The 15,566-nt window shown below is 43.1% G+C and overlaps 1 protein-coding gene across 1 annotated transcript; it reads right to left on the bottom strand.

Annotated features, from left to right (window-relative positions):
* Positions 1-6,981: 6,981 nt before the first annotated feature.
* Positions 6,982-14,469, bottom strand: metrnla (meteorin like, glial cell differentiation regulator a). Its single transcript, XM_079564833.1, has 4 exons — positions 14,123-14,469; positions 11,846-12,234; positions 7,870-7,929; positions 6,982-7,759 (listed from the first exon to the last, which is right to left on the bottom strand). The coding sequence occupies exons 1-4, from the start codon at positions 14,221-14,223 to the stop codon at positions 7,446-7,448; spliced, it is 864 nt and encodes a 287-aa protein (XP_079420959.1). The 5' UTR covers positions 14,224-14,469; the 3' UTR covers positions 6,982-7,445.
* Positions 14,470-15,566: the final 1,097 nt, after the last annotated feature.

The following is a 15,566-nucleotide window of genomic DNA, read 5'->3' as shown; positions in this document are numbered from 1 at the left end:
GGAGGGGGCTGTAGGGCATTTCAATACTGGGAACCTCACGACCCACTGGGGAGTAATGAGCATTCAGGGGAGCGGCGATATTGGCTTGTTGACCCTGGCTTTTTGCATGTGCTCATCCCTGAATAGTGAGGCAAAAGTCCTATAAATGTCGCTGTCAGAGTAATTTACGGTTCTGCGTTAGGAGCAGCTATGTCTTCATTTAACCGCGCAATAGAGAAACTTGGTAAATATTTTCATGTGATTTTAAAGCAAATTAATGCATTGTTTTGTGCACAGGTGTTCAAGATGTTCATGAAAGGGTTTGAAAGAAACACAATACTTTCACATGGATTCCTTTAGCGATCATTTATTTCATAGAATGACTACTTTTATTTACGACTATATTTTTGAAGGAAAATATTCCGCCCCTTTCATCATAGACTCGGACAATACTAAAGTAAAGATCGGAAAACTACCAGAAACAGTAGCAGCAGTAGCAGTAAGAATTCTCTGGCAAACAACAGCCTTTTTTCTCTCTTTCTGGGATACTCTAAGCCAGAGTTAGGCAACGTCAGGCCCGCGGGCCAAATCCGGCCCTCCAGCACAGAAACTCTGGCCCTCAAGATTATTTTGAGAAACATTATTATGCAAATAAGGTATACAGTACTCTACAGTATGTAACGGAAAATAGTGATTCTCAACTCGTGGGTTGGGACCTAAAAGCGGGTTGCGGAACCTTTTCCAGTGGGTCGCGAGTCTATAGGAAACTTTTTTTTTATATTTTCCCTCTGAAACTGCATGGAATTTCTGATTTAAAGGCATATCTACTTCTTGATATATGACTTGGGAACCACTGATGTAAACTTTGGCATTTGCAGAAAAAAAGTTCTTTCCTTGGGCTACAATGTTGAGGTTCGGCCCTTGGTGTTTTGGTGATGATGAAAATCGGCCCGCCTCAACGCAAACTTGCCTACCCCTGCTCTAAGCTAAAGGAAAAAGGTCTCACAGTTATAGTAGATGTAGGATCGCTAGCACCAATAGTTGTATTGCAGTAATAGTTGCTGTACAGTTGAAATGGTAGTACAGGAAATGTTACTGTGGGTGATTTGAAAGGCCCTTTCTTTGAGCAGTGAAATCAAATTTGTTTTGTCTGTCTAGTACATTGAATGCGCAGTGGTTTGTGAAAACATACTGTTCATAATATAAACGAATGTGAACTTGCAGACTAGTTTCTGCTTGTATAATTGTGATGGTGACCCTGAAACGTGCTCATAAACTCACCCCTGTGACGGATTTGTATGTTCGAAACGCATTGGATCACAGCAAGCACTTTAAACTTTCTTCATTGTAAACCAAAAGAATCCAGCAGGCCTTAATGCTGGATACATTTTGAATTAAAGCTATTTCTATGTTTGTACTATATCTTTTCACTTTGCCCTACCCCTTCAGACAAAAGACATTCTACAAAGGTAGTCCATATTTTTCAGTAAAATCCATTAATCCCTCCCCGGCCCTGCCCGCCCATAAGTGCAACAGTGTGGACTTGTGAGGCCGCTCTGTTGATCCTGCGAGGGCCGTTTTCCTGAAGTGTGGTCAGTAAGTGTGAGCTGCAGCTGCACCCGCTGGGCTGAGGCTGGGCTCTGCTCCGCACTGCGTGGGTGGCACTGTCTGCAGGCGATGGGCGGTGTGTTTATGTGCGCTCGGGTTAGGAGCTCAGCCACACACACACGCACACACACAGACACACAGACACACACACACACACAGACACACACACACACACACACGCACACACACAGACACACAGACACACACACACACAGACACACACACACACACGCACACAACCACAGAGGCACTATTGATTCGGGCTAATCAAGGCAGCAGCGCTGGGGGAAGCGGCGCACGTGTGTATATGAAGACAACACATTCCACACATTCCACCGCTTCCAAAAGACGCATAAAATAGCGGCGGCCCCAGACAAAACGCAGACCTTTTTTTTCTAAAGGTTTACTGATGAGGTCAACATTTCAGATTGAGGGCAACTCAACAGGAGAGACAATGTTCTTGAAAGAAAGTTACAATCTTTTGTCAGAGAGTAGACGGTCGCACAAACTAAATGTTTAAGGTTATAGCTCTTTCAAGGAGTAAAAAACAAGGACATGTGAGATGATGTGACTGACTAGTACCACTTTTGATCAAACCAAGAGAACATCATTTAATCTTATGTTATTTGTTCTGACTGAGACATGGATAGGACCATTAATTACAGAGGTATTAATCTAAAAGCCAGGTCAAAACACCTGCAAATCAACCTGGATAGACTCAAACAGACAAAAGCAACGATTAGGAAAATGTATTAACATGTATGTATGAAAGTATGGATGAACAGGTTGGAGTTAGGGATGTCTTCCCCGGAGCCTTGACACTAGTGGTGGTATGGAGACCAATGAAGAAAGCAGCAGGGTGAAGCTGTGGGCAGCAGAGGTGGAGACGGGGCGGAGGTGGGTCACAGGGCAGCTGGGAAGCGAATGATCCATGATTGCTGGAGGTTTAAAGCGGGACCGATGGCGATGATTGGCTGCTTTGAGGTGCGGCTCTTTACGCTGATGGCTGAGGTGGAGGTGTGGTCCTCTCGGAAGCGATAATTGGCTGTTGGTAGGTGATGCTGAAATTAGGCTCTCAGGTTTAACGCCTAGGCTTCATTATAATGATTGAATGTCAAGGTCAATCATATAATTCTTGGCTGATCTCCATCTGAATACAGCGCACAGGATTTTGTTGTCAAAACTACAAAGTATTCTAGCACATACCGTAGTATTAAACCAATGGAGATTTGTATATTTAAAGTTCTCGTTCACATAAAGGAATTTGGACATTAGTGAGTAAGATGGATTGCCTGTTTGTCAACTTTTATTTGACACCTTTATAGACATTGCAAGCTGCTGGACGACAAACATGGTGGGTTTTGACCATAACATTAAATGTATATTTTGATCTAAAGGATCTTAGAAACGTCATACTAACACCACCTACAGAAGTCCCTTTGCTTGTCCCAGCCAAGTGACTGTGCAGTTTGTCGTTTGTAACAGACCGTTGATTCAGTGGCTCAGTTTCAATAATTCCTCCCACGAGAGGATGACCATGCAGGGATTTCAGGCTGAATCACACAGGGACAAAGAGCCACATAGTCATGTCTGGTTTGGACTGGCCCTTCCTAATGACATTACAGCAATTATACCTCAGCTGCAGCATGTGCAAATAACACTGGGATTAATCCATGCAGGTGCGCCCAAACACTTTTGCAATTACTCAACCGTATTATGTAGAGATTTGAGCATTATTTTTGTTTATATAGTGCCGCAGTAAAAAACAACTTTGACAGAGAAATGTATTAGTACATTGATCTCATGGAATACTATTAAGATACAGGTTAAATAGGGGGTATTGCTTTAGATTAAGGTCTGCTCATTAAGTATTAATAAGCATTAGTCATTTTAGGGTTAGGTTAAGGGTTGGGTATGAATAAGGCGAGGCAAGGCACGTTTATTTGCAGAGCACAATTCATACACAAGGCAATTCAAAGTGCTTCACAGTTGCATAAATACAAGAAAACAAATAGAATCAATAAAAACATCAACATAAAATTCATCAAATTACAGTGAAAGGCAAGAGTGAAGATAAAATACTTTGCATAGGCAAAAATAACTGTTTTAAGCCTGGATTTGAACATTGTCAGAGTTGAGGCCTGTCTCACATCCTCGTGAAGACTTCCAGATTCTAATTGCATGAAACGGAAACGCAGCCTGTTTATTATTGACTCTGGGAACCACCAGGAGACCCCTCCTGAAGTTCTCAGGACCCGAGATGGTTCATACGGCTGTAACATGTCAGAGATGTACTTTGGTGCTAAACCATGAAAAGACTTGTACACAAGCAGAGCTGTTTTAAATTCTATTCTCTGAGTGACAGGAAGCCAGTGCAGAGACCGGAGCATAAGCATATTATTAATGGCCTATTAGTATGTTAACAGATAAAAGTATAATAAGCAGTGTGTTAATACTTTACAAGCACATTATTAATGCTTATTAATGCCTTATTGATACTTAACAAGCACACCTTCATCACTATGATTAGAATATTACTTAAAAATGTCTTACAATCAACCTATGTTGATATACAGCTTTTTTGTAACTCAATTTATACTCATTAATACTGAATGAGTGAGTACACAACAATAGATATTGCAATGTTATACAATATATACTACAATATTTAAACCTATGATGTAAGATAAGATAATACTTTATACTTTATTGATCTCACAGATGGAGAAATTATGTTGAAAAATGTACATGTTTGTTTACCTGTGGTAACCGTTTCCATGGAGATCAGCTGGTGATGTCTTATCCTCATCAATGAACCACTCACGGTAGGGACTTTTTAAAGGTATTCTCACTATTAAAAAGCACTTGTATTAAAAAAACAAAACTTTTCTTAGAGTAAAATGTTACGCAGTATGGCTTTAAGGTCATAGGGAAAGCATACACACTTTTTCCTGTGCAAAAAACAAAACAACACAACTGGACTCATCTTCTGCTGGCAAATGTGAGATTGTTGCAGTTACAATAAAGCTGATAATATCCGTAGTGGGGGCAATTTGAGCCCTGAAATGACCAGAACAGGTCTAGTAAAGCTGTCTGGATGTTCAAAAACACTGAGGAGAAGCATCTCATGACAAAGGAGGAGAAAGAATGAATATGATTTTTCAAACTTGCAAAGAAACCCCACACATTCAATCCCTGTAGGTTTTTTTCACGTGGGAACAACATACAAGTTAAAAAGTTAATTTAGCCCAATGAGGACCTTTTTAAGATGACACTTTTGAGTTCACAGCCAAGGCTTCTTTTTGTCCTGCCTTTTCAGTCATAAGGAAATGCACCTCCAAGAGTCAGGCAGTGAATAAGTTGCCCCACATAGACAATGACTTTTCCAGACAGCTCGGTGCGCTGAATAGATAGTTTAAATTTCAGCTGAAAAGCCGCTGGTCTCAGAAATACTCGTTGAGAAATGCAAACACAGTCTCTATGGTAACACTGCTTTACTGTGAACCTTTTCGCTCTGGCTTTGAGGGCCCTTCACGAGGGGGCATGTGGGGGGGTGGCTACAGCTGTCCAGTTTGTCAGCTCACACATTGAAACCTGTGACCAAGAGCAGCTGAAGGTAACTGTCTCCGCAACTTCAGACAAACCTGTCTTAAGTTTATTGCAAAGACAGGTGTTTAAAGGATTGAGAACTTAAAGTTATACAGCGGTCAATGCACTCAGTTTCCCCTGGATTTTTCCATTTGGAAACTGACATATAATTAAATTCATATCCCTATTTGTCATTATGTCCAAACTGAAACAATATACAGCGAAGCAGGAAAACATTGCAATATCTATTCTAAGTGTACTCAATCATTCGGTATTAATGAGTATACATTGAATTACAAAAAAGCTGTATATCAATATTGTCTTCTTAAATGCTGTAGGTTCGTTCGTTCGTTATTTTATTTTGAACATGTGAGCAACACAACACCTTTACAAAATTTTAAACGTAAAGGTTGTTACAAATCAAAAAGACAAAGCAAACTTGTCAGTTCCCTTGAAAAGCCAAATACAAATGCACATGTCCAAAAAGGAGTGAGGAGAAGTTAAACTTATTTAACCCCACCCCCTAGTTCAAAAACATATTGATAACATCATCATTGACATCATCACAGGTTGATTGTAAGACATTTTTAAGTAATTTTCTAATGATAATAAATTACTGAAAATTCATTTTAGATGGAAAAATATGGATAACGTTTGTAAAGTATTAACACACTGCTTATCATACTTTTCCAGATGCTTTATTTTGATAACCCATTGTTAAAATAGCGTTGTTGGTGTCTTTCTGAGCATTAGAAGAACTATTTGTTTGTTTAACCTCACATTATCTCCAGTTTGGGTTTACCTAAATCTAAATGCTTCTGGACAGGAGCTTACAGCCAATAGGCCAGTGTAACTAATTTGAAAGCTAAGACCTACAAAAGTTTATGTCAGTTTTCCATCGCATTTTTGTCACTTTTTCAGTCGCTCTTTTGTGGCCTTTTTGCTGCTTTTTATTGTGTCATTGTTGCTTTTCTGGCACATTTTTGTCGCTCATTTGCCGCTTTTGTTGTAACTTTTTTGTTGCGTTTTTTATCCTAGTTTTCGTTGCTGTTTTGACTTTTTTTTTTTAAAGAAACTTTTAGATTTGGGAAAGCCAAACTGGAGTAAATGTGCTCGGTTTAGGCGGAGGTTAAGAAGTTAAGTTTAACCGTTGTTTAATTGCGTTTGTGCCATGGTATCACTTAGAATGTTCCACAATGCAGCTTTAAGTTATAAAACGTGACATAAACGGCGTCTAAAAGTATATGTTAAAAGGCCGAATATAGTATAAGGGCTTTAACAGCACTGGCTCACACCTACAGAGTCAGAACCTGCCGCATTCCTTCTGCTTTATCTGAGCCTCTGGAAAATTAAAGTCTTTATTTGAACAGGGAGCTCGGGAGAAGTGAGCATGCCAATCAAAATGCGGAGTGTGGTCGGAGGCTTTCTGCTGCGTGCCCAGCCACAGAGCAGCATTCAGGGCCCGGTGCGCTCTCATACCAGGCTGCTGCGCTGGAACAAAGGGGCCTTTCACATTGACCTTGACACCCGGCCACCACCCCCCCCCCCCATCACCACAGGAACCAGTGCAAGAGGAATCCGCGGCTCCCCGATATGAATCTCCCAGCCTTTAGGCCGAGGTGAACCTCCCCGACACTGGGATAATGCTAATCATATGGCGCTGCTTGTTTGTCAAGGTGAAAAACGGTGAGAAATGCGCTGGGAAATGTCAGTTTGTGCGTCTTTCAACAAAGCATTAGCATAAAACAGCAAAAGACACAATAAGTTACTGGAACAATAGGTTTTATTCACAGCGCAAAAAAATGATAGTTGCATTTTTGGTTTGTCCTTTTTTTTTCTCAGCCTGAAAAAAAAAATGGCATTCACTTTTTTTAACAAAATAAAAATAAGAGGCTTTCACTTTGTACACAAATTCACAACTGTACATCGGGATTTTTTACAAAACACGTATTAGAGCTTCAAAATATACAACACCTATTCACATTTACAGACTTAACACAACTTGGCTCTGCTACATTTAACACCTGGGGGAACATCGCCGGCTGAAAAAAAAAAAAAAAAAAAACACAGTCCAGACGCATTCCTCACAGCATCATCTTTTCGAGTCCAATCGAATGATGCTTGGCAACACTTAAGGCGCTCGTCTTTTGTGCCTATAGAGCCGCCAGACAACGGGAGGGACCACTTGGCCCGTCTGCCTCCGTCTGGGAACATTCGGTTGTCCACTCGTCAAGGACTTGTCCCACTTCTTGGTCAGCGCATCGAGTCACTCAGTTTGTGTCCACGTGACAAGGGTTAGTGCCTTTCCTTTCAGCTTCGTTGTACACCCGGAGGAAGTCTTTGTAGCGAGGCGCGCAGCCCATCCAGGCCTCGCCGAATCGGACTGCCCCGGTGAAAAGAAAGTCCCCCTCACCGGCCTTGGCTCCACATTGAAGAGGCATCTTGATTTGCCCCGTCCAGCTGCGCGCCCTCACGCCACCAGACAAGAAGATCTGGGTTTTCTGTCTGTACAAGCGGCTGACCTCCACAGTGACGGACCGCCGCTCCTCTTCCTCCTTCACCTGCCTGATTGTGCCCCGCGCCACTGCAAGCACATGAAAACATTTTACCAAGTGCTACGCTATTTTGACAAAGAAGCATGAAATTTGGCCACAAAACAGCAAAACACAGTCGGGAGGAGGCTACTTCACTTACCAAAGTCATTTGTGCAGACGGCGAGCAGCATGTCCGCGTCGCTGCAGGGCCGGCAGGGAGCTAGAAACAACAAAGAAAGTAGTTTAGGTTTTCGGTGCCAACATTTTTTCATTCCTTCAGCACTTCCTGTATTTTGTAGTGTAGTGGAAACGACCGCTGACAATTACACAACTATTCCCCTCAGCAGCACATGGGGACAAAGACACTAAACAGCGCTTCCGTAATAACCGGGGGACCACGTGGCGCCCGTCTCAAGATCTTATTTATTCACAAAGACAGCAGTGGGCCGGTCAGCAGTCACAAACCCAGCTGGACATGTTGCTACTGAGTGGGGCAAGCACTGTTTCAAAGAATGTCAATTTCAAGGCCTTACTCAGGCTCCTCTGCAGCTCTCATGGTTGTTCATAGACAATTTTATTCATGTTTTTGTCCTCCTTATGGGTCATTGCTTATATTTTAACTATTTATTAATGGGTCTTTAGTCCAAGTTTAGACCTGGTTTAGATCTGGTGACACACACAAGAAACAAGAGCTGTTTATAAAAGGCAAAAAGAGAAAGGTTTATGGAAAGAAGGGTGTTAAGTTTGCCTTGGGGGGGGTGTTTCACTTTTGTGGATGGGCTGTCAGGGCGGCCCAGTTGTCCAGTGTTTTACGGCTGGGGGAAAGGGCTCTAAATGAGTGCCGCTGAGTCCGTGATTAGTTGACTCAGGTGGCCTTAAGGGCACACTAACTAGGACGGCTTTATGATGGCTTTCTGAACCTGCCGCAGTTTTCTTCAGCAGCCGTGTGGCACAAGGGCAAACCGGAGCACAGGTGGATGTTCAGTCATTTCACGCAATGCGAGATGGAAGAAAGGTTTTAACCTCTTAACCCCCACCTGAACCGAGCACATTTTGTCCAGTTTGACTTTACTGAAATGTAAAAGCTTCTCGACTGGTGTTCCTAGTGCCAATTCTGCTTTCTGATTGGACGAGACGCGGACAGATATTTATCCTAATTTTTATCCTTTAGCCTAAAAAAGTAGGTTTCCATAAAAATAAAAATAAATGTACCCATGTAATTTTTGCTCAGTTTAAGTCTGTGTTTACTAAAAAACAATTAATTAACTATTTCAATAATCGATTAGTTGTTGATTAATCGCTTAGTTGTTTCAACCCTAGTCAAGGGTTTACTTTAATCAGCAAAGTTTAAGCGTACTTGTCATGCATAAATCAGCTAAAAGCATTGTCTTGGTACCGCCGCCATAGTATTTAACATTTTAAAATTTGAATTAATGTAAAAAAAAATGAAATAAAGACTGTTAGGTGAGGAAGACAGGGCTTGTAAAGATTTCAGATAAGCCTGAAAGCGCCCTCTGCAGAGGAACAGTTAATACAAGCTTTCACTTTTAGCTAATTGATGTGTTTGGCGCAGAATCCAGGAAATACAGATCAGAGCGCTTCACCGGGAGAAAGAGAAATCAAAACTGCGTAAATGAAGGGATACAGGAATTGATTTGAGCGACCATTAAAGATAAAAGCTAAAAAAGTGAATTCTGCATGATACTTCACACAATGGTACACATTTTTGGGTCGATGGATCAAAACAGAGATCCCACCAAGAGAACTCATTTGCTTTTGGTGAACAGATTTTTTTGATTACGAACAAAAGAGGCCGTGGTTAACAGCATTTCTTGCACCTTGCCAGGAATTCTTGTCAGATCCAAATATTACACTCCATAGATTTCTAAGCCGCTTAAAAAAGCATTGAAGTCAAAGGAAAAAGGGCAGTAGTGTCATGGGATATTTTCTGAAGTCATGATTTTCGTGCTAAAGAAGATATGCTGAGGGCTTATTTTTAGCTGTCCCGTTTGAAGTCAAAGCTAAGGGTGAGGGGGTGAGCGTGTCCGCAGGTCGGCCCGTGCAGCAACACAACGCGCCGCTGCCTTTACTCCGGGGATCAGGGGTCAAACAGCCATAAGCCGACGGAGCTTAAGAACAGCTGGAGAAACGAGAGACTTCAGAGGGACCAGCCTCACCCTGTTCCCCCCTTTGAAGTGCGCCTGCATGCTGTCCTATCCCGAGCAAACCAGGGCCCAAAAAGTCGATTTTTTTTTTTCCTCCCTCCTTCTTCTTCTTCTTCTTGGTTCATATGACAGACATGATACAGAACCGCAGGAATGGGCCGAGCGCGGAGTCAGCATCTCGGCTTTGGCCCCGGCACACGCTGCACCCGCTGCACCCACTCTGATCTGGCCACATCACAGAGGGGCGAGCGAGGGGAGGAGCAGCGACTGAGAGAGTGTCCCGGCCTGCAAAACATCTGGACCAGGGCGCATTCCCCTGTAATGGAGCGGCAACTCGCTAATACCACTCAGGGAAGAGCAAAGCCACTTCAAACAGCTGCGAAGGAGCGGGGAAAGATAAATGGCGGACAAGAGAGGGATGATAAATAGCCGAGAGAGACGTTAGGAAATAGGAAATGTTGCGACAGAAGGGAAGAATAGGGTGGGTTATTCAAGCTAAAGCAGCGGCAGCTCAATGAGGAGGAGCCAGTGCTTCCCAATAAGGAGTCTCCCAACATCTGGATTGACATACATTCCAGCACAACGGAGAGCAACTCTATCCAAGCACCGTGCGTCGGAAAAAAAGATGGACTAAAGAGGAAAAAGATTAGAAGAAGCAATGCATCCTCACGTCCAAGTTTGTGAATCATCCCGTTGTTATCTCAGAGCGCATCGCCGGGCTGTGTTCTACTAAAGAGAGGCGCACTTATGTGGTGATCCGAGTATATGGCAATCTATAATTAATCTTCCCTCTGGTCTGGCACATAATGATACAGGATATGAATATACGCAGCCAGAGAGTTGTAAAAACACATGTGGGCCCGATGATGATGATGGCGGTGGAAACAAAAACACAGTTGCTTGCGCAGCCGCACAGCTTGAAACGGCGCAGGTTTGGCAGGTAACGCAGCGTGAAAACAGACAGCGGAGGCCTGCTGTTCTGCCCTCTCCCTTCACACACACACACACACACACCATCAAAACGGGGAAAGATGTACAGGCAGGCGGCTCATTCTTTCGGGATAGTTTTACACATTTTTTTCCATGAGATAAACTGTACGCTGGCTTTGTTTTTCTGGACCAATTCACAGTGAAACTAAAATGTAGCTTCATTCTTGGCCAAGATTAACTCAGCTACATTTTATTGCGTGACTTTTTGAAGGAACTGTACCTCTAGGAGTAGTTTTTTTCACATAATACTTTTGCATCTACTCTTACTTGAGTGAAACAGTTACAATTCCACTGTGAGTAAATCTACAAATGATCATAACTTCATGTAGACATATGAAAATTAGTTAAAGTTGACATGTGTGCATATTTGTTGGAATATGCTACTTAAAGCCACATTGCAGAACATCTGTGATGAGGTATTGCTACGTTACTAGAGCAACTAAAGTGTCACAAAATGCTGACAAACAAACATGCCAGCGAGGCCTTATGTAATCAAAATAATGCCAACTGTACCATTTGTGCAATGGGTTATTTAAAAAGCATTTTGATGAGTGCTGAAAAGTAGATCTTATGTTTGGCCATCTGTAGTCAAAGCTACATTTCCGGTGACGTTCCGCCTCCAGCAAAGCTACAGGTGTGAGAAGAGGTGATATTTTTCACCAATAAAAGCATCAGTAATACCATTAATGCTCTTACTTAACTCCTCCTACTTGACGAAATTCATTTTAAAGAACGCTCCACTTATCTACATTAATGTTTTGGCCACTGTGCCCACCTCCGGACATTTGCCGGTGTTTGATAGACTGTCGGAGGGATGAACGACTTTGACTCTGCGTATCCAATTTCCCCGTCATCAAAAGCCAGTGCAAGTTGAGTGCCCTAAAATTAGAGGCCGCACTTGCGAAAAGCACTGGACAGCGCTCAGTGTGCGGACAAAAGCCACTCAAAGTTCACAGAATTCTGATAATACACGATTCTTACCATTGAGTGAATGTGCCCCTGCTCCCGGTCGCTCATGGACCAGCTCATACTGAAACGCCGTAGTCCTGCGGCTGATATCCATGTGCGGGACGGCCTCGATGAACAGCGCCCCCTCCAGGATGCGGAAGCAGTGCACTTTGCTTTGCGCTTGGTCCTGTTCTTGCAGCAGCAGGCGCAGCTTCCCGGCGCGGTCCAGGTAGATGTTGGTGCCGCTGGACTCGCTGGAAGGTTTGATGCACATGGAGAGCCTGGCGGTGGCAGGGGAGTCTGTGTTGGGGCGGAAGTTGACGATGATGGCCCCGGTTGGATAGAGCCACTCCAGAGAGCCCTGCGAGCAGCGCAAGTACACCTGCTCCACATCCCGCGTGTGCCCTTCATGTGTCAGACCACTGGAGGGAAACATACGCAGATTAACAATGGGTTGAGATGCACATTGAGGAACAAAACAAAACAACATGACCTGTATCCAAATCACAAGAGGCCACAAGACCTCACTAAACTACTGAGGTCTTCCATTTTACTAAGAAATACTACACAGTTTTTGGTCAACATAGCCAAAAACAAAGACACATAATTCACAACTTTAGATTTAATTCCCTTTTAGCCTTGTTTTTGTCCCTACTTAGAATTGTTTTTTTTGTTCATTATTTTCAGTGGCATAATAATGTAGACTCAAATACAGTCCTTAACGGTTCAAAAAAAGTCAACTAAGATGAGCTTTACAACTCAGTCATGATAGATGTTGATGTATTTCAAAACTGCACAGCTAATCCTCCCATTTTTCCTTTAGCTTGAAACCACAATGTATGTCTTCCAGAAGGAAAATAACACTCAGAGCCAAGTTTAGCCCATGTGCGATACATTTGTGTACCTGAACTGTACATAAAGGATTTGACCAGTGTCTCAGAGTTTTCCAGCCATTTTCCAGCACAGATTATCTTGCTCAAGGTGCAAACTGCAAGGGCACATTCCTGTTGAGCATTAGGCGCTGCCTGTGTCCGACAGCATGACCAGTCACGAGCCAAAGTGACCTCAGCTCCAGCTCTGCTCCCCTCAGAGCAGTGCTCCTGCTTGGGCCAAACGACCACTGGCACGCTGCCTTTGGGAAGACTTTGGAGGCAGCGGCGGATGAATAGGAGGGTATTGGGGCTCCCAGGCAGACAACAGCAGCAACAGTAGCTGGGGCGGCTGCATGCAAGTGCAAATGCAGGTCACGCACCAAACCTCCCCCTGCTTTCAAGCCACCAAAAAGACTGGAAGAGACTTGTCCGGGCAGCACTCTGGACTGTGGCGCCAGCAAGACCAACTGACTCCCTCCACGAGTTAATGCCTGGTCAGGGTTTGAAAAACTCAAGGCTGTCACTCACTTTGCGGCGAAACCGGTGGCAGGAAGCCATCAGGAGTCTACCATCTACCAGCGTGCACAGGCCAAGCCAGTGGTTGGGCTCAGAGTGGGGTGGGGACGCCCAGTTTCCTGATGCTGAAATTCAAATTAGCCCAAGATCTAAAGTAACCCACTGCACATGTGGAGCATATGCATCTGAAGCCTCATAACCAGGCTCTCTAATTAGTTCCTCCCTATCTCCATCATCTCTGCATGCAATTAAAGAAGATTTGCCAAGAGCCATCCTAATCAGCAACAGATTATTGGGAGAAGCTCAAAAGTATTGAATGCTGCCTGGCTGCCCTTCCTGACTGGAGCAATGAACAACAAACCACACTGCCCTTCAAGAGCAGCAGATGTCTGAGAAGAGAAGACTGTCCAGGGGGCACATAGTCTCTGTATTGGATAAAGCCACAAGATGCATAGTGCCCCTAGTTCATCAATAATAAATACACCATTCAAAATGTATTAGGATTAAAACAGCTGCATCAACAACTGCATTAAAAAATAAAAAAAATCATAAAGTGCCAAATAAGGGAAAAAACAATTACCTTCAGTTAGTGTAAGAATTCAATAAATATATTATGGGGGGGGGATGATTTTAAAACGACAGTATGAGGATGAATCAACAACCATTAAGCAACATTGCATCTAAAGTTCACAAACACTAACACAAAAATAAAAAACGTGGGAAGTCTTGTTTCCCAATCTAGTGAAAAGTATAAATCTCCTGTTGAAATGTTGACGCTCCAATGCGCCAGATCCGTCAGACAAACGCTCCAAAGTTTCAGTTTCTCCCGAAGTTGCCAAGACGCACAAATTGCGCCCACATTACACCAAACATTTAGCAGAATTTTGATGAAGTTGGTTTTGATAAATTCGGGAGAACTTACCTTCCTTTCCAACTACACTGGTCGCTTGAATATTGGCCAAACGAGTTCCGACAGAGAAAGAGCAGTGGCAGGAGAACGGAGAGCAGGAGCGGGGTGAGCATGTTGATCGAGCCGCTCACTTCGCCTCTGCGCGATTCAAAACTATGAACAAGTCCGTGAACACCGGTTTCCCCCGCCTCATATCGTTCCTATTTAAGCCAGGTATATAGTCCACCACGAGTAAATTCCCCTTGTTTTTTTCCAGCCGTAAAGAGTAGGAAAAGTGCGCTCCTTGACTCTCCGCGAGACGCTGACAAATACCGAGCGTAGAGACTCGAGCTCAGTCGCGCAGCTCGTTGTGCTCACGTCACTCACCGTCCCCTGAAGTTAACGCTGCTGCGTTCAGGGGCCTGCCCAGAGCTCCGACAAATCAGACTCGCGAAAGTTGAGGGAAAACTCCACTTGACAAACACTGGCCAGTGCCCCCGTGACAGCTGCTGGGGAAAGTGTTGTTTCTGCTGGTATTTGCACAGGCTTCTTCTGTCAAGCCTGGTTTTGAGTACTTAACAGAATCCATCAATGTCACGAGGTGTTTTTACACATTTGACGGCTTATAATCAGATCATTAGCACATTACTAGTCCTGATAAGTTGTCAAATTGAATTAACTTGCCTATGCCTTCAAAGGGTAGAAGTTAGCCTGCAGTGATCTGTGCCCTGTACTTTCAGTCTAGAAGTCTATTACTTACTTTTTCTGTCGAGAAGAAGATTTTGTTGACAAGTACCTGTAATAATTCTCTGATATAGTCTCAAAGAAATAAGATAAACAATAAATACACATTTTATTCATTCATTTTTGTTAAGATTAGAAATGCTAATAAGATTAGAAATTAGGTCTATGTTTTTTTTTAGGTTTATTTGATCGGGACAAGAAGCATTGTTGCAAATAACCGATGCCATAGTTAACAGCGAATTTGCAGATCTGGTCCCAAGACATAAAATACATATTTCATTTTCATAAATCATTACAAATAATACAAAATCTTCAATGTGCAGGCCTACATTTGAAGAAGAAAGCTTGTATCTTTCAATTTCTAGATAAGAATTTCTATATGCTGAATAAAATAATCACCAAATCAATATAGGCAACTACAAAAACCAAATATAGGCAACTAAAAACTCAAAACAGATCAAATGGAATTGCAGTCACAAAAGCCATTAAAAGTAATATTTTATATATATTTGTTTTATTTTTACCGATCGATCTACGTTCCCACCCTCACCTATGGTCATGAGATTTGGGTAATGACCGAAAGGACAAGATCGCGAATACAAGCGGCCGAAATGAGTTTCCTTCGCAGGGTGGCTGGGCGCACCCTCCGAGATCGGGTGAGGAGCTCAGTTACCCGGGAGGAGCTCGGAGTAGAGTCGCTGCTCCTTCACGTCGAAAGGAGCCAGCTGAGGTG

The sequence above is a fragment of the Gobius niger genome (assembly GCF_951799975.1).
Source record: "Gobius niger genome assembly, chromosome: 10".
NCBI classification, from domain to species: domain Eukaryota; kingdom Metazoa; phylum Chordata; class Actinopteri; order Gobiiformes; family Gobiidae; genus Gobius; species Gobius niger.
Note: the sequence above shows the minus strand (reverse complement) of the source record. Positions and strands in the feature narration are given on the sequence as shown.

Coding starts and splice junctions, on each gene's coding strand:
- metrnla (XM_079564833.1), bottom strand. CDS start 14,223: ATGCTCACCCCGCTCCTGCTCTCCGTTCTCCTGCCACTGCTCTTTCTC. Junction 12,235..14,122: donor CAGTGTAGTTGGAAAGGAAG/GTAAGTTCTCCC, acceptor GTTTCCCTCCAG/TGGTCTGACACATGAAGGGC. Junction 7,930..11,845: donor AGGGGCACATTCACTCAATG/GTAAGAATCGTG, acceptor TGTTGTTTCTAG/CTCCCTGCCGGCCCTGCAGC.